The 20,811-nt window shown below is 42.0% G+C and overlaps 2 protein-coding genes across 6 annotated transcripts in view; one reads left to right on the forward strand and one right to left on the reverse strand.

Annotated features, from left to right (window-relative positions):
• The window catches only part of CRMP1 (collapsin response mediator protein 1), a 50,440-nt gene extending 44,468 nt beyond the window's left edge, over positions 1 to 5,972 (forward strand). For both annotated transcript variants that reach the window (XM_038135584.1, XM_038135585.1), the window contains exons 12-14: positions 533 to 712; positions 3,242 to 3,407; positions 4,929 to 5,972. In XM_038135584.1, the coding sequence (XP_037991512.1) occupies positions 533 to 712; positions 3,242 to 3,407; positions 4,929 to 5,020 (438 nt within the window). In that variant the 3' untranslated portion in view covers positions 5,021 to 5,972. The remainder of the gene's footprint in view (positions 1 to 532; positions 713 to 3,241; positions 3,408 to 4,928) is intronic.
• Positions 5,973 to 12,487: 6,515 nt separating this feature from the next.
• The window catches only part of EVC (EvC ciliary complex subunit 1), a 49,791-nt gene continuing 41,467 nt past the window's right edge, over positions 12,488 to 20,811 (reverse strand). For 2 of the 4 annotated variants that reach the window (XM_038134452.1, XM_038134455.1), the window contains exons 15-21: positions 20,200 to 20,406; positions 19,245 to 19,389; positions 18,244 to 18,349; positions 16,144 to 16,270; positions 15,799 to 15,892; positions 14,513 to 14,624; positions 12,489 to 13,501 (exon numbers count right to left, since the gene is read on the reverse strand). In XM_038134452.1, coding sequence (XP_037990380.1) covers positions 13,417 to 13,501; positions 14,513 to 14,624; positions 15,799 to 15,892; positions 16,144 to 16,270; positions 18,244 to 18,349; positions 19,245 to 19,389; positions 20,200 to 20,406 — 876 coding nt within the window. In that variant the 3' untranslated portion in view covers positions 12,489 to 13,416. Of the gene's footprint in view, positions 13,502 to 14,512; positions 14,625 to 15,798; positions 15,893 to 16,143; positions 16,271 to 18,243; positions 18,350 to 19,244; positions 19,390 to 20,199; positions 20,407 to 20,811 lie in introns of all 4 variants that reach the window. The other 2 variants (XM_038134454.1, XM_038134453.1) reach the window with 2 other exon arrangements.

The raw sequence follows: 20,811 nt of genomic DNA on the forward strand, positions 1-20,811 counted from the left end.
GATTCAGTTTCTGTTTCTCTGTCTTGGCATCTCTCTGTATTTTCAAGAAAGTCATAACCACCTGCCCTGTCATTCCCATTTAGATCCAGGCCTTCCTGGCCTTTTCTGGGCTTTTTCAGACAGAAATATGTGTGCTGGCCTCTTTGAAATTTGCTTACAGCAAATTTCAAATCTGCAACAGCAGATGTACGGTGGGACCACATCCTCTGGTTATCCAGCACCTGAGTCACAATTTGCCTTCTTATTAGGGCTATCATTATTCTAAATGCTCTGGTTAGATACAGCAAATTTTCAAAAACAAGTGAAGTCCTTGATGGAAAATGAAAAACTGGAAGGAAATGTTTTGTCCAGGAAAGTCTGATCAGAAAGATCCTTTAAAATACTTTCATATCAAAATGCATTGCTTTTCCTTCATAGAAAACAATTTTATACACTTTTAATGGCAGTTGCCTAAAATATGACCACAAATGTACATATTGTAAGTTACTAATGGAAAGAGGTCTTGGCAGTGAATATGTTGGTTGACCCTCAGGCCATTGAGTACAACATCTTTGAAGGAATGGAGTGCCATGGTGCCCCACTCGTGGTCATAAGCCAAGGGAAGATTGTGTTTGAAGATGGAAATCTGCACGTCAACAAGGGAATGGGCCGCTTCATCCCTCGCAAACCTTTCCCTGAGTATCTCTACCAGCGCATCAAAATCAGGAATAAGGTAATGTCAGATTCTTTGGAATCTGCTCTGTAGCCAAACCCTCTTGGAAGCACAGTAGCATCTGTTTTTAACATTGTTGTGCTATTATGAGTCCATATCAGATGGACTGTGCATGACTTGCTCAAAGAATGACCACAAAACTGGTTGCAGTTGTGAACTTTTCTAACTTAGTATTAACACTGTGAGCTTCAGCATGTAGAACATATAATTGCCAGTTGGCATAGTTGCCTTATGTCCAGCAATGCCTTATGTCAAGGCTTTTGAAGAGAGGTGGAAGAGTGATAGAATTTACTTTCAGTTAAAAATTCAGGAAAAGAGAAGGATTTTTGTGAGGGAGGGTTAGGCAGAGTAAAAACAGAATTTTAAATTGCATACTGAACTCTACACTGCAGAGAAGAAAAGCATGTCAGCCAGAGATTCTCATTATATTGGCCATTTCTGAACTATTGTTAGTGCATTTGCTGAGCTGTGTATTAGCAGCACTAATGGCTCAGAAAACTTTTCTCTTTTGTTTAATAAAAAGCTTGGGAAATGACCAAGATTTCACCTCTGGGTTACCTCTGGTTTTGAATTGTATCAGTGCTTATCTGTTGAAAACCAATTGGCTGGACACCAGTTTGGAGTTGTTTGGAAATTGCTTCTTGTCACTGAGCAGGAAAGTCACTGTGTGAGCACAGGTAATGAGAAAAATTGACTAAACCTCATATTTTCTTCAGCCAAGCATATACCATAGGCTATGATACTGGCAGCTGAAATTAAGCCTACAAGCAGGTTGATAGCTTTTATCTTTCATCATTTATTATACAAATTCTATCAAGCTGCAGAAGAAGGGCCTGCACTTCTTAGAAGAAAAGGCATTGTAAAAAGCAAATACACCCACAAAAATTTTGCAAAATACCAATCAGTGTTGCATTTTTTTTTTTACATTATCCATGTAGATGATACAGGCCTTCTTTTCACACTCACTGCTAGAGGCTTCAGTGCCTGGGAGTGTGACATAAATTAGTGACAAAACCATCAAAATAGTGAAACCAGCACTTTAGAAACAAGTACCACAGATTAGTGTCTTGCAGCAGGAATCGGAACAAAATTACCTGGGCTAAGTAACCTGTGTCTTGCAAGTGGGCCTAGATTTTGGGAGACCTTTGATCCTTGGGCAAGGTCTGCAGACAAAGGGACTGATATTTTTGCTCCTGCAGCTCCCTCTGCTGCCTGCCAAGAGGGACAGCCGATTCTTGCCCAAATTTCTTTTCCCACTGTCAAATTTTATCCACTGGAAAATATTTAGGAAAACCCATTGATGGTTTTATCAGCTGCTGTATGAACATGTCAGTGCACAACAGAGGAATAGAGAAAAACTTGTCAAACAAGGGACTGCAAAACTGAACTGGCACAGGTTGGCAATATAAACTTATCCCGGGAGTAGGGATAGCAATATCAATTCCTGCCTTTGTGGGTCCCTGGAAGATGGATTCATTGCTGTGATTGGCAGCTGCTCTCTTCTGGGCATTAGTTTTGGCTCAGCCTGCAAAACAGTGGCTCTTCTGAGTCTGATGTCCCTGTCATCAAAAGCAAGGAAAGTACACTGATTGCTTTGAGAGCTGGATCAAACCCCTGTGAATAGTGTCTTTCTATACAGTATTTTAATTTCACTTCTAACCTGTTGGGGGAAATTCTCTCAAATCATAATCTTGTAAGACACAGACTTCTGATCTTTTCAATGAGCTTTGCATTCTGCAATTCAATGGCTTCAGGCTCCTTCTGAAAACTGGAACTGTTCTTATTAAAATACTATTTCCTACATTCTTATGATTTTAAAGCCAGTGAAGTTTTTTTTATTGTCTTTTCTAATATTCCTTGTAAGAAGAATACAGGGAAAAAATCCAGAGACCTCAAACTGAAATCAGAGCTCAAATGACAGATACTTTATTGACAAATATTTTAAGATAGATCCCTTGCCACAGTCCAGTTTATAATCCCTTTTCTAGTTGATGGCAGAAAGTAGAAACTTTTGAAATTTAATTTAAAAATTGCCACTCCTTTTCAATGAGTTCTAATAAAGAGAGTGAGACCTACGAAGGGGAGGAGCAGAGGAAATACAGGTAGGAGAGAAATTGCTGCAGTTGGTACAGTGGGTATCAGTTGTGCTCTAACCAAAGTGTGACTTGGCAGCTGAATGGAGAGAGAAGAGATCATTGTGGCTGATCTGATGTGAAATAAACAGGTCACACCTATTCTTTTGAATCCCACTTCTCCCCTTTGATTGTGAAGGAAGCCTGATAAGGAACTCTTTTGTCATTTATATTTATATATATATATATATATGTATATAAATTGAGGGAGCAAGCTTTATAATTTCCTTTATATGTAAAGCAGACTGCACATTGCTTTATATATGAAGTATAGATGCATTGTTAATTCAGCCAGTGCAGAATATAGCTCTGTGCTCACTGCTCTTTTCCTGCAGGGTCATTAGGCAGCATTATCTCAGCATTCAGTGTCTGGATTATTACTCTTCTCTTGTTTTAGGTGGGAGGACTGCAAGGAGTCTCCAGAGGAATGTATGATGGACCTGTGTATGAAATCCCAGCTACGCCAAAATATGCAACTCCTGCACCCTCAACTAAATCCTCCCCTGCCAAAAACCAGCCCCCACCAATCAGAAACCTCCATCAATCCAATTTCAGCTTATCAGGTAAGTCAGCCTGATTAATGAGAAACCTTTTAAAGCTGTGAGTATGGGTTATTGGTGATGAATTTCAATTAAAATTACTTCTTTAGTAAAATTTAAAAGATTGTATATAGTCATATACATGCATATACTTTCATATACATGTATTTACTCATTCATTGCCTAGCAATACTTTACATATTGCCAAATATTCAAAATGTTTTCAATCTGGAATTTTCTCTGTGTCAATCTTTCACTGTTATTTACCTGGCCCATTGCAATTAGCTGAGTTCTCTGGATGATGTGACTGAAGCCCCTTGGTGGTGTGCACAGCTGATGGGACTTGGGTGTGGTGCAACCTGTGAGTCTTGGACATCTCACAAGCTGCATCACCAGCAACTGCTGGACATGGAAACCTCAACTGTCCTTGTCCATGGTCATAAACCAAGTGCAGAAGTTCATAAGCAGATTGGAGTATTTCTTATCCTCTGCTCTTGGTGCCCAAAACATTTTCCATGGTACATAGGAAACAGACTGGAAAAATCATCCTTTGGGTTGCTGGAAATAATTCTTGTCGTCTGAAGGCAATTACAAGTGTGTCAAATCCTTTTTCTTCAAAAGTCTGCAGCCCCAGTGGTGAATAATACATTCATATGATGTTGTGAAAGTCATTGGATTTTCCCCTTGTGGGAGCTGATGGTGGAGTTTTCCTACTTAACAGATCCTCTCTTCAGAAACTAAATGAAACTTGTGTAAGAAAGTCCTAGGAGAGCAAATATGTTAAAAACCCTTCTAATGAGGTGAAGTATATTTTTGCCCATACACTTGGGGCCATGGTGTGCATATGCAGATATATATGAACCTATACAAAACAAAAAAAAAAGTGCATAGAAAGTTCACATCTTAGTAATAACCAATAATTGGGATTTTCATAAGCATTTGAAGCTGTGGTTTCACAGTGCACTGCTGGATCTGGGTACTACCAAGGCATCTAGCGGTACAAATTGGATCTGGATGATGCGAACATAAAATTAAGCAGAAGTAGAGACTAAGATAACATTTTAAATGACCCCACACATTTATTACATTGCCTTTAGGAAATTGAGTGTGATCAGGCAATATTTAGCCTGTCAGAAAGCTTGTTGTCCCCTTAAGCTTAACCTTTCAGCATTTAAAATGCAGTATGAAGTTTACATCAGTTAGGTGCTTGTTTCCTCATGGATTTATGATCAGATTTACTGAACTGTTGTCCCATGGACTCAGTAGGGACATATGTTCTAAGTTAGTGAGGCAGGTTTGAAAAGTCCATTCAAGTCAGTAGAAAACAATTCTCCATGGAGGGTGAGCATTAGTCTGATCCTAAACATGTAATCCCCCACTTCTCATTGAAGACAGAAATGTGCCTTGAAGGTCTGTTCAGCACTTCAGTCAGGCTCAAGAGAGACTAGCTGATGGTGGTGTGAGGGAAGCATAGCCAGGTAAAACCTCACTACTGATGGTTTAATCCCTTTCATAGCTTTGTTTCCTCATTTTCTGTTGTTGCAGGAGCTCAGATTGATGACAACAACCCACGTCGTACTGGCCACCGCATCGTGGCACCTCCTGGTGGGCGCTCCAATATCACCAGTCTTGGCTGAGAAATGATGATGGACAGAAACACAAGGATGAAGGATCATGGGAATAATGTCCATTCCCTTCAGTATCTGTGTTATCGAGCCCACAGTTTTATTTGGTACTAATGGAAATAAAAAACAAAATGTCTTTTTTTTTCTTTTTTTTTCTTTTTTTTTTTTCTTTTTGTATAGAAAGAGGTGATAATAGTGTGGTGTGTTTGCTTGGAACTACTTGCCTCACAATTGTGCTTTCATGCCATAGTCACCTTAAAGCATGGTGCTTCCATTGCCCCTTTAGTGACTACAGGTTTTAGCTTTGTCTCGTAACTGAATGATGGTTCCTTTGCACCCTTTCGCTGTATTAGAGTAGTTAATGCATGTTACTGAGTTATTTATGCAAGTTGCATTCTGTGAGTGAGTCCCTTTAGAACACATTGCCAACAACTGACTAGACACAATGCCAAGATTAATGTCTGTATTCGAGAAACACCACCAAAAACACTAATGAAGGAAGAAAATGGCCATCTGGAAAGTAAGCAGTAGAGTAGTATAGGCAGCTTCTGTTTAATCTTTAATTTATTATAAACCCAAGAAGCACTTCTCTCAAGACACAGAAACTCATTGGGACACGTAATGACAAATGGTCTCCGTAGCACCTGTCTGTTCCCACTCGGTACATTCCAAGTCTGTGTCCTTCTTGTTTCCATTTTAGACAGAGCCATCAGTTTTACATACCAATGCCATTGCCACCCCTGCAGGGATTTCTCCACCTGGGCAGTAGTGCTCTCCTTCTGCATGAGATTTTTGGTACTTACAGATAATCCAAGTTGCTGTCGGATTTTTAAAGTTTTTGTACAAATTTTTTCCTTTGTAATCACATGCATTTTTACTTACTCTACCGTATCAAGATCTACTAGTCGTGGTTCAATTTCTGAATTCAAAGCTTGTGAAATAAAGGAAATTAATTGATGGGTAAGCGTCTTGCTCTGCTTTCCAGTGCTGTGACTCAATGACTGAAAATTTGGAATGGAGGAACTCAGGAGAAATTGTCTTTCAGGATGACACCATGCAATAGAAGGAACCTCCTTAGATCACAAGTGTTGAGAAGTGTATAGGTCTGCCTGTGCATACTATAGCATGATATAGGATATCTTATTAAACAGTGCTCACAGTAAAAATGTATTTACTAAAAATTGTACTTACTATTGACTAAATGTACTTACTAATGGTTGGATTTGATCTTAGAGTACTTTTCCAAGAGACTTAACGAGACTTTACAAGTCTTTTCACAGACTTAACAAGTCTGTGATTCTATGACATTGCAGCTGCCTCCGTTTTGCCCAAATGAGACACAAAGTAACTTTCTCCCAAAGACCTTCAGATCTACATCTTATTTACCTAAAAAGGGGTAATTCATTGCTATCATCTTCAACTGTAGTACAGAACCAGTACCCAGTGCTGCACTTTGACCCAAGCCATATTTCATTATGATTTTCTCTACTGACTGAGCTGTGTCCAGGCATGGCAGGAAAAGAACATGCTGCAGGTAAGGTGAGGGGAGTGGACTTCAGTTCTCTGAGAGTGAAGGAAGTATTTCTTGTCTTTCTGTCTCTCTCACAAACTATGTAAAGAAACCTTGTTTCCTGTCACTTTTTGTTTGTGTGACAGTGTTACAGGTGCTGTGGGAGGTGTGGGCTGCAGTGGCAGTGGGGTGCTGTGAGATCAGCAGGTCAACAAACACTTCCCCTTGTGCTGCTTTGCCTGTATCCACTCTACAAAGCTGCAGCAGGGAAAGTCTTGCAGCAGTGGGGTGCCACTGGAGTGGTTTCATCAGCTGTGCTGCTTGACCACCATCCATCCCACCCATGCAGCAGTCACTTGGGTTGGCACAGCTCGCGTGGGGCATGCCAAGTGCATGTGAGCCGTAACAGTTTTGGGAAGTAGCCCCCCTGAAGCCTGTCGTTCTGAAACTAGTACATTGCCACCTCCAGCTTGCCTGGGGAAGGAACCGCTACCTTGGAAAAATCCATTTGGGTCAGCTTGGTCTGAAACCTGGCAGTAGAGCTGGTCTGAAGAGCCAGCTTTTCCTTTGGCTTTGAGCTGAACCAGGGCAGAAACACTGCAATTCAGTCTGCAGTGAACTGAATTGCTTGCTCCTCCAAAAAAAAAAAAGAAGAAAATAAAGCTTTTCATGAACAATTCCTTCTGCTAAGAATTCAAATTCACATTTCATGTTGCTTGGAGCATGCCCTCATCCTCAGGCTTCTTTGCTCATTTGGTGGTTCAGATATTTTATATGATATGAATTAAAATTAATTGCTCATTTGGTGATTCAGGTTTTTTATAGGAAGTAAAATAACTCTAGCAGAGAAGCCTGAGGACAGTGTGCCCTGGAATAACCTACAGCCTAGCAGGTAAGGCAATCCTGAAATGTCAAGTCTCCATCTGCCTTGTCCTTTTCCAACCCATTTGCTGTGAGTGTTGAAGCCAGCAATAGTTGTGATGTAACCCTGACAGCAGAAATGCAGCTGGTTTGTGAAGCTATGTGGCAAATCTGACAGCATGAAAATTTCTGAACTGCTGGTTACAATTTCCCCATTGCATTTTTGCATGTTTTTGTGCAAGCAGCAATGGTTGCCCACCTCCAAATAAAACTTCCACTCAATGTGTGAGGCTTGTCACACTTGAGGCAGCAGAAATGATCACTGTGTAACTTGTGTTGAGATTCCACTTTTCCTACACACTTAACAGCACCTTAAACCAAAAACCCTTTGCCTACAAGCTGGTCAAAGATTCACTGTTAACATGCATTTATTTTTTCACTGTGAATGTCTGTGAATAAATGCGTGTGGGTGTTTTGAGAGGCATGTCATGGTTCAGTGCTCCTCTGTGAACAAGATTGTGCCTGTCAGGTCAATGTGGCTCTCCTGTGATGTCTCCAAGAAGAGCTCCTGCAGCCTGGCTGCTCCTGCCGTGGCACTGCTGAGGGGCAGCCTGCAGGAAGCTGTGGATCCTGAGCTGCACCTTGCCAGGAGAGGTGAAGGAGGCCTCACTTGGATGGTTACTGTGATTCCACCAGAGAGATGGCATGTGCCATTCCCCATGGACAGCAGAACAAAGCTAGGGGTGCTTCTCTTACCACCTGGAGTCTACTTCATAGCAATGTCCTTGCCCCTACATCAGTAACCCATCCTTAAGAAAATAAAACGTGGATTAGCAATGGTGCTCCTGAGTGCATGCTGCAGAATAGGAAACTGCACTTGAGTTTGTTCCCTTGCAGGAACACTAGGCTGGGAGGTGTAAACTTGGTGAGGAGCTGCTGTCATCTCAACTACGGCTGGAAGCAGTGCAGAGCTTTCAGGCTTTCTGAATAGTCAAACTTCTAAAAATCTGCAGCAGGCTATGACCTTTCAATACCTGATGTAGCTCTAATCATGTAAAGCTGCTCTTCCCTATTGCTATTTGCAATGGTCTGCTTGAAATTAGTCCCTGTGACCAGCCTGGGAATTATCTTTGTTAATTGTGGAAGGGAAGGCTGGATCCACAGATTGTTTTCTGAGCGTATTTTGGACCAGTTTGTCTTGTGCTACAGTTTGTCTGCTACCAGAGCAATGCAGTTACATGTTAGTGTTTATAGCAAAGCCTGCTAACTATGATGCTAAGACTGTACCAAAACTGACAGCTGTCCCAGCCTTTAAGTGTTTCTCTTGGCAGTATACTGGTCTTTGACCTCAAGAACTAAAATCTCAGACTAGACCAGGTAAGATGACCATCTGCTCTGAGTTCCCGTAGCCAACACAAGCTTGAAGGAGGTCAGAAGAGCACACATATAATGCTAATCCTCCTCTGAGTGCATGCTTCATTTCCAGTGCTTCGGAATTTCTTGAGAAGCAGCATCATCATCCTACCTGTAGCTCTCAGTGAATTTGTCTGCCATGCATTTGCCAAGGTGTGTTTAAACCCGTGTGAAATCCTGCCATTAATGTCTTCCTGGAGCCAGGAAATGCACAGCTCAATGCACACTGGCAAAGTGTTGATCTGGTCCTCTTGGCTTTCTTGCCATTTAGACCTAGCATGGTTCTCAAAGACCTCACATGGCAACAGCCCTACACACCCAAGGGAGAGGCAAGCAGAATTCACTAGTTTGCCATGATTTCATCTTCTTGACATAAACATTTGCCAAAGGAAAACTCTTTAGGGTATAAAGTATCTAGAGAGATGCTCATCTATCAGTATATCTAAATATACAATGGCACTAATAACACTGAAGGTGTGAAACTTTAAAAAAAATTAAATATTAGAAGTATCGCAAATCTGCATGATAGACACAACTGCATAATTAGAATATCAGTCTTGAGTAACAGTGATTTAGTTCAAGTTGTATCTTAATCCTGTGTAATTGTCAAGGAGCTCACCAAAAAAAAAAAAAAAAAAAAAAAAGTGTGTTTTTAACAGAACACTGGATTTTGCATTTTTTATATTTTGAGTCAGGAAGTGTCCATGAATTCAGTGCTTGCATCTGAGTTTTCCCCTCCCTTAAAAAATCAGGGATATCTGAATGCACCATGCTCTGTTCCTTATTACCGTCCCTCTGACTAGTAAGCTACCAATCCTTGTTCATCTACTGTTGGTAGAAAAATAAATCTCACTCATCTAAACAAACTGACCTTAGGATAGTTTTTCACCATGGTTGTGATGAACTTTCCTCAAACTTTCAAGATAAATTTCAGTGATGGCAGTAAGGGCTGTTGGGAGAGGGGTATATGGGAGATGGAATAATGTTACCCTAGATGTTTAAAAATAGGAGGAAAAAGGCATGACATTTCCCCGAAATTTCTGCAGTGCTTTTGATATGTACCTATAAAGATGACATTATCAAACCTCCATGTTATCCCTTCCAGAACAAAGAGAGGGTTCTCTATAGATTTACACTGTAAACCGACTGTTTTGAGCTGTGACTGGTGCCGAGGTATCCCATTTACCCCTAGTCTGAGTCTATGATTCTCTAACATAACATAAAAGTTCAACGATATTTACTGCAAAGCATCTGCTCTGAGTTTTGTCTGGCATTTTCTGCACTTGTTTCTTGGTCCAGTTAAACCCTGTCTTGTTCAATACCTGCCTCACTGACAGTGTCACACTATGCCCATCTGCACGTGACATTGAACTTGGTGTATCCACGGGGAAACTCAAGGGGACTGAAGTCACCAACGGGGACAAGAGTAGCAGGTGTTCTGACAGGAGATTGCCAGTGTGACTGTGGGAGAAAAGAAAGGTCTACAGAAACTGCATCCCAGGAAACCAGGCGGATGGAAGACAGGGAGGTGTCCACACACGGACCTGGAGGGGCTGGCAGGGATCACACCGAGCACAGGGACCCTTTCTGGGACTGGCAGGGATCACACCGAGCACAGGGACCCTCCCTGGGGACTGGCAGGGATCACACCGAGCACAGGGACCCTCCCCGGGGACTGGCAGGGATCACACAGAGCACAGGGACCCTCACTGAGGACTGGCAGGGATCACACCGAGCACAGGGACCCTCCCTGGGGACTGGCAGGGATCACACCGAGCACAGGGACCCTCCCTGGGGACTGGCAGGGATCAAACCGAGCACAGGGACCCTCCCTGGGACTGGCAGGGATCACACCGAGCACAGGGACCCTCCCTGGGCACTGGCAGGGATCACACAGAGCACAGGGACCCTCCCCGGGGACTGGCAGGGATCACACCGAGCACAGGGACCCTCCCCGGGGACTGGCAGGGATCACACAGAGCACAGGGACCCTCCCTGGGCACTGGCAGGGATCACACCGAGCACAGGGACCCTCCCTGGGGACTGGCAGGGATCACACCGAGCACAGGGACCCTCCCTGGGGACTGGCAGGGATCACACCGAGCACAGGGACCCTTCCCTGAGGACTGGCAGGGATCACACAGAGCACAGGGACCCTCCCTGGGGACTGGCAGGGATCACACCGAGCACAGGGACCCTCCCTGGGGACTGGCAGGGATCACACCGAGCACAGGGACCCTCCCCGGGGAGTGGCAGGGATCACACCGAGCACAGGGACCCTTCCCTGAGGACTGGCAGGGATCACACAGAGCACAGGGACCCTCGCTGGGGACTGGCACGGATCACACCGAGCACAGGGACCCTCCCTGGGGACTGGCAGGGATCACACCGAGCACAGGGACCCTCCCTGGGACTGGCAGGGATCACACAGAGCACAGGGACCCTCCCTGGGGACTGGCAGGGATCACACCGAGCACAGGGACCCTCCCTGGGGACTGGCAGGGATCAGACTGAGCACAGGGACCCTCCCTGGGGACTGGCAGGGATCACACCGAGCACAGGGACCCTCCCTGGGACTGGCAGGGATCACACCGAGCACAGGGACCCTCCCTGGGGACTGGCAGGGATCACACAGAGCACAGGGACCCTCCCCGGGGACTGGCAGGGATCACACAGAGCACAGGGACCCTCCCTGAGGACTGGCAGGGATCACACCGAGCACAGGGACCCTCCCCGGGGACTGGCAGGGATCACACAGAGCACAGGGACCCTCCCTGAGGACTGGCAGGGATCACACCGAGCACAGGGACCCTTCCCTGAGGACTGGCAGGGATCACACCGAGCACAGGGACCCTCCCTGAGGACTGGCAGGGATCACACAGAGCACAGGGACCCTCCCTGAGGACTGGCAGGGATCAGACCGAGCACAGGGACCCTCCCTGGGACTGGCAGGGATCACACCGAGCACAGGGACCCTCCCTGAGGACTGGCAGGGATCACACCGAGCACAGGGACCCCCCCGGCTCCCTCCCGGAGCTCCCTGTCCGCCTCCTCCAGTTGCGAGGGGCTGGAATCACCGTGAGCTGCCCGGGAGAGGGCACTGCTGCCCTGCTTTTGGGACAATCCCCGTTCCTAATTCAGAGAAAAAGCCATTTCAAGCCGCTCTGGCCAAAGCACAGCACAGGGCAGACCCCACCTGGCTAATGAGAAACTCTCTCGGGTAATTCTGCTGCACCCTGAGCGCGGCAGGAGCTACTGCTGCCCCGAGGGGTTCAGAGCATCACCTGCTCTAATGGTAACAGCTCCCTGTGCCCTGTGTACAGAGAGCACTGCAGAGAGAAACATGTTCAACAATCCTATGTGAATACAAAAAAAAAAACCAAAAAAAAAACCAAAAAAGAAACCCCACTCAAAATAATAATAATTAAAAAAAAAAAAAAAAAAACAACCAAAAAGAAAGAACAAGCAGCAACAAAAATGTTCAAATGTCCAGACTGGGAAGGCAGAGATACCATAGAGCTGAAGTGCTGAAATACCAAAATCAAATGCTTTAAAGGGTACAATTTGACATTTTTTTTTACAGCAGAAATGAAAATTAACCATTTAATACACGTGTGTAACAGGCCTGGTGAACTCGTTTGTACAGCAGCACTTTTGGCTGAGGCAAACTGTAACTGATGTGGTACTTTCCATCTTCCACCAAAGGACAACCTTGTCATTAGCAAAATATATGTTTATTTTTGAAAAGGCAGAATACTCCCACTTCATGAAAGCTGTAGGATTGCTTAAATGGGGCAATTTATTACACAACACAGGTGCTCTGTACAGCCAGTAAGAATTAACTGCTTTGCATAACAAGAATTTCCCATAGGAAATGTAATGAGCATAACAAAGTACATTGGAAACAAAAGGGTGCACTTAAGGAAGAAGACTAGAAACTGAAGCATAAAAAGTGTACCAGTAAACCAGTTTTCTCTCATTTTCTCTAAAAGTAACAATTTGAACTCTAAGACAAAGGCAGAGAAACAGATATTTAAAAATCTGAGTACAGATTTTAAAAGGCATACATAGGACTGGAAGCACAAAAATAGAACAAAAGAGAGACCAAATGTCATCTTTTGATCTATCAGTACCATCTGAAGCCTGTTTACATGTTCTCTACATTTTTATCTCCTTTCCTTAGGTCGAAGTAGCATTCACAAAAAAGAATGTTACTATGTACCACATCTCAGGATCTAAAGTACACAGTACATCACTCTTGTGATGAAACCTTACTGAGGTACACTGACCTGGGCCAGTGTGCACCTGTTCTCCTACAGGTGCACTATCCTCAGGCTTATTCCAAATCTAAAACTGTCTCCCCAGCATATTACCCAAGCAGTCTCAAAGAGCTTGTATTAAAAACTTCCTTGTTCCTCCTAACCAATGCCAAGAGGGAATGTTTTATTAACAGCTAAAGGAAGTTGGGATTGATTCTTGGTCTGCAGCAAAAAAAGATTTATGAGTTACTATTGATTTTCTTCGTTGTTCCTCAGCAAAGCAGCTCAGTAAGTACCTATAGCTGCTGAGATTCCCCAGAAGGATGCCTTGGTACACTGTGTTCAGACAGCTCAGACAAAAGCTTTTACAACCTGCTGCCTTTCTTTTTTAACATCTTTGAGTTTTTCCTTGGTTCAGTCTCCCCTTCATGTGAACTCTGTGACATCTCTCTGAAAGAATAAGTAAGAAAAAGAAAACAAAATTGCAGCCAGTTTTTAAAATGCTTTACTTCTCTCCTCAACTAAATTAATTTTGGTAAAAGAAAGGTGCTTGCTATATAACTTCTGCACTCACTGATTTCACTGCCTCTGCTGGGGCTGCCAAATCAAAGCTGCAAACCATAAACGTTCCTTTGTTGGGTCCCTGCTCCCTACACACGCATCCCTCTTGGCTGTGGGAAAGGAGGCTGTGAAAAGGGTTGATGCCATCAGGCAAAGGAGCCATCTCCTGCAGTCAGTCCCAGGCTGAGGTCACTCAGGGGATAAATACTTTTCCCCAAAGGCCTGTGGCTCCTGAGAACCAACTGTTTGCTTTGCCTGTCAGCAGGATTTTCTCTGCTCAATATATCAAGCCACAGCAACCAGCTGGCTGGTTTGATCTGCCCGTGGTAATCAGCTGGCATCTTTCAGGTTTGTAGCCATTTCTCCCCTAGTTAGCACCCCAGCACAAGCCAACTGAAACATCTATCAAGAAAATCATTGTTAGAGCTGCTACCCTCATCAGCCAAAGACTGTCGCTTGCCTTTGTTCCTGAAATAAAGGTGGAAGTTGAAAGCCTAAATACCACAGACCATATTTTGGTTGCTACATTTCAGCCTAGTTCCATTGAATTCACTTCTCTCTGCTGATTTATGCTGTCTGTGACTAAGGTTTAAATAAAACTAAATAAAGGAAATTTGGAAACAGTACTCCTCATTTCTCTACCTTTAATCAAAGCTATTTATAAAATACATAGCAGGACAGACAGGCAAATACAGATGAATTTCCTAAGTTTAAAAAAGATTATGGGGTAAAAAAGCTTAAGTACATGTGGAAAGTAAATATTAAGGAAGCTCAGCTAGTGCAAGCATTATGTTTTGATTGACGTACCTCCTTAAAAAGTAAGTTTTGCAGTTTTTGTATTAAAAAAGGATTTTTTTATAAATAGCTTTTCACATACCATATTTTTAGTCTGTAACATACCTGCATAAGCCAGATGTTATTCCATAGGGTTCTTGAATATTTTCATGAGAATCATCTTTTTCTGCTGGTTTGGGTGACTGGAAGGTCTGTCTTTTGGAATTTGCTTTTTCACCTGAATTACCAAATGAAGTAGATTAAAAACAAAAAAAAAAAGAATCACAAATAGTAGAGCTTGTTTGGTTTCGATTAACCTGAAGCAAAAAGTTACACTCTAACTTTTTATACATACCAGTTATTATTCCAGGGACATCACTTCACATTACATTAGCCCAGCACACAGCTTTCTCACCACTGGTTAGTTCTCACACAGCAGACTCTGAACTGCCACACTTGCTGAACACTGAAGTAAGTTTCCATGTGGTGCAACAGGTGAAAGCCCTATCATATATATTCTTAGCAAGTAACTGAAAATGGCCTTTTATTACCACCAAACAGAAGAAAAGCCAGTTCGTATTTTTGAGTGATTTGAATCAGAACATGACGTTAAAAATTCCCTGCTTTGAGGGCCCTGACCGTGCAGTCACGGTGCCTACCAAGGCGAACAATTCTGCACACCTGAGAAACAACAGCTGGAGAGAGAGACTTCAAAACTGTGCAGGGAGTGACCTGCTTTTCCCTTCCAGGCACCCATCCTGCCGTTCAGCATCCTTCAAATGTAGCACCATATGTTTCATTCTGATAATGACAGGAAGATTGCACGGCTCAAAGGATGACACTGCATCTGAAATGTGGACTAGGAAACATGACTGCTGTTCTAAAAATTTGTCTCTAAGTATCTCTTGAAGAATGAATTAGTATAATTTGTCAAAACTACAGTAAATTCATAAAAATAGATCAAGCTTCCTGATTCAGTAGGATTGTAATTTTGAGTATATGTGTGGGAGACAATTCTTCCATTCTGCCAGGAGAATGAAAGCTGGGTCGTTCAACTCTGCTGCTCTCCCATGGATTTAGCAATTGAGATGAACAGAGTTGTTTCTAAAGGACATGACAAAGACACGAAAAGTGTTTTGGCTTCAGCAGGGCAAAGCCTTACCTCAGTGGACACAACGTAATCTATAGCTGAAAGGCTGCTCTGGAGTGAGGAAAGGTGATACTTGTTTGTGGCTGTGCTGCTGGAGAACTGGGTGACCTTGAAAGGGTTCATTACCCTTCTACATCCCAGTTAGGGAAATGGCACTGATAAAAAATCTCTCCTGAAACTCCAATGTGTTATACTGCAAAATCTGCACTGATTTGTGGAGTTATGTGGGGTTTTTTTCTGAACAATTCAGGACAGCACCAACCTGCTGGCTTGCTCCTTTTGGAAGGCTTCTTCTTCACAGTCAGTGGAACTCGGGTCAGCACAGCCAACTCACTCACAAAGTCCTGCTCTGCTTCCTGCATGCAAGGACAAAGCAACAATCACTTAACACAACACAGCTCAGTTCTGTGTTATTTTATTACAGGTGGCACAACAAAACAGGCACATCACTGCAGAAACACAGGAAAAAATACGGAAAACAATCAGGGAAGTGGTCCTACAAGACAGAGATGAATCTCAGCACGGAATTCAACTAGGGTACCAAAGAGACCCCTACAATCTGTGCCATGTTTCTCCACTGAATGCTTAGATCCATGAACCACTTTACCCTTAGCTGATTCTCCAGCTCAGCTCCTAGGTGGTACAATCCCAGCAGCTTCTGTTTCAGAGACTCCAGACGAGTTTGCTGTCGCAGTTCAAACTGAGCCAAAATCTTGTTCTGCTGTAGCACTATCCTGGTCAAGAGAAATGTAAATGTATAGATGTTCAGTGCAAGGGAGGAATACAATCCTGTCAATTTTATTTAGAAGGTTTTGTAGAGAGAAAGGCTCATTAACAGTATTGGCCCAGCCAGCTTCTGCTGGGACAGAAAATTTTGTGGGAGAGTTTTAGATTTACTTATTTTAATAACCTGCCTTGGCTGACGATAGGATACAAGGTCCTTTTGGAGGTAGGAATTACAGGAGTTTGCAGTGTCCATGCTTGGATTTTGGGAACTGGAATTCAGCTCTGAAGTTGAAGCCTGCTTTCAAAACCACTGTACATTTCTAGGATCAGTTTTACTGTCTGCTTGCCAAAAGGCCAAGGCAAACAATGTTCAAAGATCTGTTCAAAGATCAGGTATAAGAATAAGGGATGAAGAATCAGGCATTTCATCCAGGCCTCTTCAGTACTGGAGCCATCATCAGAACCAAACTGGGCCATCAACAGGGTAATTCAAAACTTGGGAATTGAAAGCATTAACTGCGGTATTCTTCACTTGTTTTACTTTTTTGGTAAAGATTATTGTTATTACAATACAACCTGAATGGCTGCAACTTTGCTGCATCTGTACTTCTTCTGTTTTCTTGCCTGATCTACCTTAAAGCAATGCTGCCAATCCCCCATCAAATTCCTCAGGGAAGGAGGTAACACAAATTGTTTCTGACATTTACACTTAATGAAGTTGCTTCTGTAATGCTCACTGCTTACAGAGGTTTACCTTTCAACATTTGCTTTTTGAACTCACTCTCCTTACCTTGCACCAAGGGCAAAAAGAAATAAAACAATAAAACAATGTCAAGCTTATAGAAGTTAGACAAATTAATGTAAACTTTGTCTTTAATTTACAAAGGACTAGACCATAAAAGAAATCATAATGGCAATAGGAAAATGGGTTTGAGTACTGATTATTATGATATCAGCTTAGATGCTGCATAGTTACATTCTTCAATCCCACACTTCTGCTTGTGTGAAGGCAAATTTCATTGTGTTTTGTTTAAAGATACTAGAATAGCTTACGGGAGAAAAAATAAATGAGAAAACAGGTGGAAAGTGAATTTGTATGTCATAATAAATGATAAATTTGATAATGAATAACTAACAGATATTTTATAAAAGCCTTTATTACACAAATCCATTTCTTTACTAACTCAAACAGGAATAAAAAAGTGGGCAATGGTATCTTTCAATTTAGAAGAAACAGAATGTCTAAAGAATGATTTAACCTCTTTACAATGCCAAAATTGAAGCTGTTGTATTTTGCTGGATAATAAACCAAGAGTAAAGACATAAAATGATAATAAAAATGTATAATGTACACGACAAGCCATAGAGCTTTTTATGACAATTTATGCCGTTTTAATTGCTTTTTGTCTGGACTTAATTTTCATTTAATCAGTAATTATTAAATATGATTTTTATTTAACTAACATTTGAGGGATTCCACTCTAAATTTAGTGCAAGTAATCTTGATTTTCCAAGGCATTCACTGAAGTCTTCTTTCCATTTTGAGTATTTTTTGGGCTTCAAGCATTTTCTCTTCATTATGGTTTATGTTTTCTCCACAGCAAACTAACAAACACTTTTGATGTTCGAAGTATAAAGGACAGAAAGTAATTCATTACATTCAGCATTGGTTCCCATTCCACATTTATGTTAAATTTCTTTTAAAATTTGGCATATGTTTTGGCATTGTATTTCATTCTCTCTTTTCAAACTGCCTAAGTATAGTTCTTCAATCTGTAACTAATGACCATCAAAAAGTTTATTTAATAAGAAAGTAATTCTCTGAGATCAAAGGGCAGACATCATTTGGCAATAGGTATTTCTTTTCCATCAAAGAGAAGTATAAAATGCAAACTCACGACATTTATTCAGCTAGACATTTATGTATATCTGCAATCACTCAAATGTTTAAATAGACAGCAGTGCTGCTGCCTGGTCTAACCTTTGGTGGACCGTGGATGACACATTTAGGAGGCCTTTGGTGTGCTTTTCCTTCAATGCCAGTTCATTCTCTTTATTCTTCAGTCTGATCCTTTCATTTCCTTCTGCTGAAATAATGTTTTTTAAAAATTTTCTGCTCAAAAGTTAAAAACTCTGTGTTGTGACAACCTTCATCACAAATTAATCCTGATTCTAGGTAGTCTTTCCAAACTTACTGCTCTTTAGGGATATCAAGTACTTCTTACACACTCTGCCACTGTGATCTGCTGCAAAGAGAATACTTTGTGTATCATTTAGCTGAGATAGGAATGTCATTGATATCCTGTTTACCTGCTTCTCCCACTAGGCTAACTGATTAACATGGAATCTGAAGCAGAAATTTTCTAAAAAAGACCTTGATGCCTTAAGCAAGAACTGTATTACCTAAACAAAAAATGCATTATGAAGAAAACTCTCCACTCAGATGTGACTTATTCCTGGGTGCCCAGCTTCACAAGGTGTCCCCTCCCCCGACAGGAAACTATTCTGGTACTTTTGCATATGCTTACACTCTGTGACTGAATGCTTATTTGCTGACCAGGCTCCTGACTCTGCCCCTGAAGTGCTGGCTGGCAGCACGGCTTGGGCACATCTGACAGACAAGACCTCACAGCACTCTATTTAAATGTAACAGGAGGGAGAGGGGTGGGTTTGTAACAGATCAGGGTATGTAACCTCCATCTGGGGAGCATCCAACCTTTTGTGAACACTCAGAGAGGCTGACAGGCACCTTTCCTTCCACCTGAACCATCAGGGAGCAGTTACTGAATGTACTCTGGGCTGGGCTGGGCTGGCTGTGAGAGGGGAGGTACTCCCCACCTTTCCTCCTGTGACTCTGCCAGACAGACTAAATTCAGATTTACTAGGCCAAAGGATGCCAGAAGAAGCAAAATTCTCTAACCTTACACTAAGCACAGTTACTGGGAAACAAAATTGTCTTATAGTTGTCAATACCATACGAACCTTGTAAGGATTTCAGATGTTGAAGCTTTTTTCCTTCATACTCTTCTGTGATTTTTCCTAATTGCTGGTAGTAGTTTTGCACCAGTCTATTGATATTATTGCTGGTCCCATATACACTTTCAACAGCAGATTCCACCAGTCTCTCCTGTATCACACAGTACAAGTCACAACTCATTTTCCAAGCCCAAAAGGGTTTTGATCTGTTTAAAAACACCCCATACCTAATTTGGTATGTGCACACAAAATTGTGAATTTAAAATGTGGCTTTAAAATGGGGCAGACTGAGATACTGAAAATCATGCAACATTACAACATGAAAATTGCAGCAAAACCTTTCTAATTTGCCTCATCTCCATCTGGAAAGAGGCCATTCCCCTATCCATTCAACCTCTGTAGCCCATTTTAACAGTCAAGCCAACTGCCAGCAAAGCAAGCTAATCTATGTGTAGCTCTGCTGTGACTTTTCATTACACAGAAAATCCAAATGTTTACTTTGGAAAAAAATTATTCATCTATGAAGTAAGTTTTAATTTTTATTTTATTTAATTATTTATCTTTGAATTATTATTAAGCTGGTAGAACGCAAACTATTAATTAGTTATCAATAGATAATCATCTCAATTTTTTTCTTTATCAATACATAATCATCTCAAATTTTTTTCTTCTTTTTGTTATTCTCTGCCATCAAGAGTTATGACAATTTTTTTTCTGTATCAGTGCTTGACTTGAAACCTGTTTTGGCTACGGTAGCAAATACTGTACTGCTACATAAGTGTTAGCTTGTAAATACTTTGCAAATTATGCTCGGTTTTAACTGAGCATAACTTTAACACAGGTCGTAAGGGTTTTCTGCTGATACTTCCAAGCACAGGTTAATGCATACATTAAATTGCTTTCCATCTGTGTAAGGTAGCCCTTGTTTTGTTTGGAAAACTGGTTTTGACCATTTCCATACCTTGAAGTCCTGTCCATCATCTGAACTCTTTTTTTCAGCTTCCCCTCGGGCATACTGCAGCAGTGCCTGCCCAATCACCTGCTCCATGTGCTGCTGAAGAAACTGAAGAGCTTCTTGGATTTCTGAGACTAGCTGCTGGTGAAATTCTAAATTGGTTTCTTGTGTTTCTTCCTCAAGCTTTTCTTCCTCTTCACGAATGTGGGACTCCTGGTAATCAGACAGTAAGACAGCACTGCCATTTAAATATGTTAACAATTGTAGTCAGTTTCACTTTGAAATAAAGTCCTGCACCCATTCAGAATGCTACAGTTTTAGTAATTATAATAATATAATTTACAGAGGAAGTTTGCACAGTCGTTTAAAACATTTGTCTTTACAACAGAACTATAGCTTCTGTCATGATATGTACAGTAAAACTGTATCCTCTCCTATTAGTCACTCCTAAGTGATGAATTCCCGTGGATGTGAAATATCCTGAATCCAGCAAGGGACAACTGTAGATGCCTTGATAAACTGCACAGGAGCAAGGCAAGTACAGTTATGCACCAGGCATGCTTGCACAGTCTGTGTGGTCTACCTGAGAAAAACTTGGTTTGCTGGTACCTGGGAGAA

The sequence above is a fragment of the Motacilla alba genome, chromosome 4 (genome assembly GCF_015832195.1).
Source record: "Motacilla alba alba isolate MOTALB_02 chromosome 4, Motacilla_alba_V1.0_pri, whole genome shotgun sequence".
NCBI classification, from domain to species: Eukaryota; Metazoa; Chordata; class Aves; order Passeriformes; family Motacillidae; genus Motacilla; species Motacilla alba.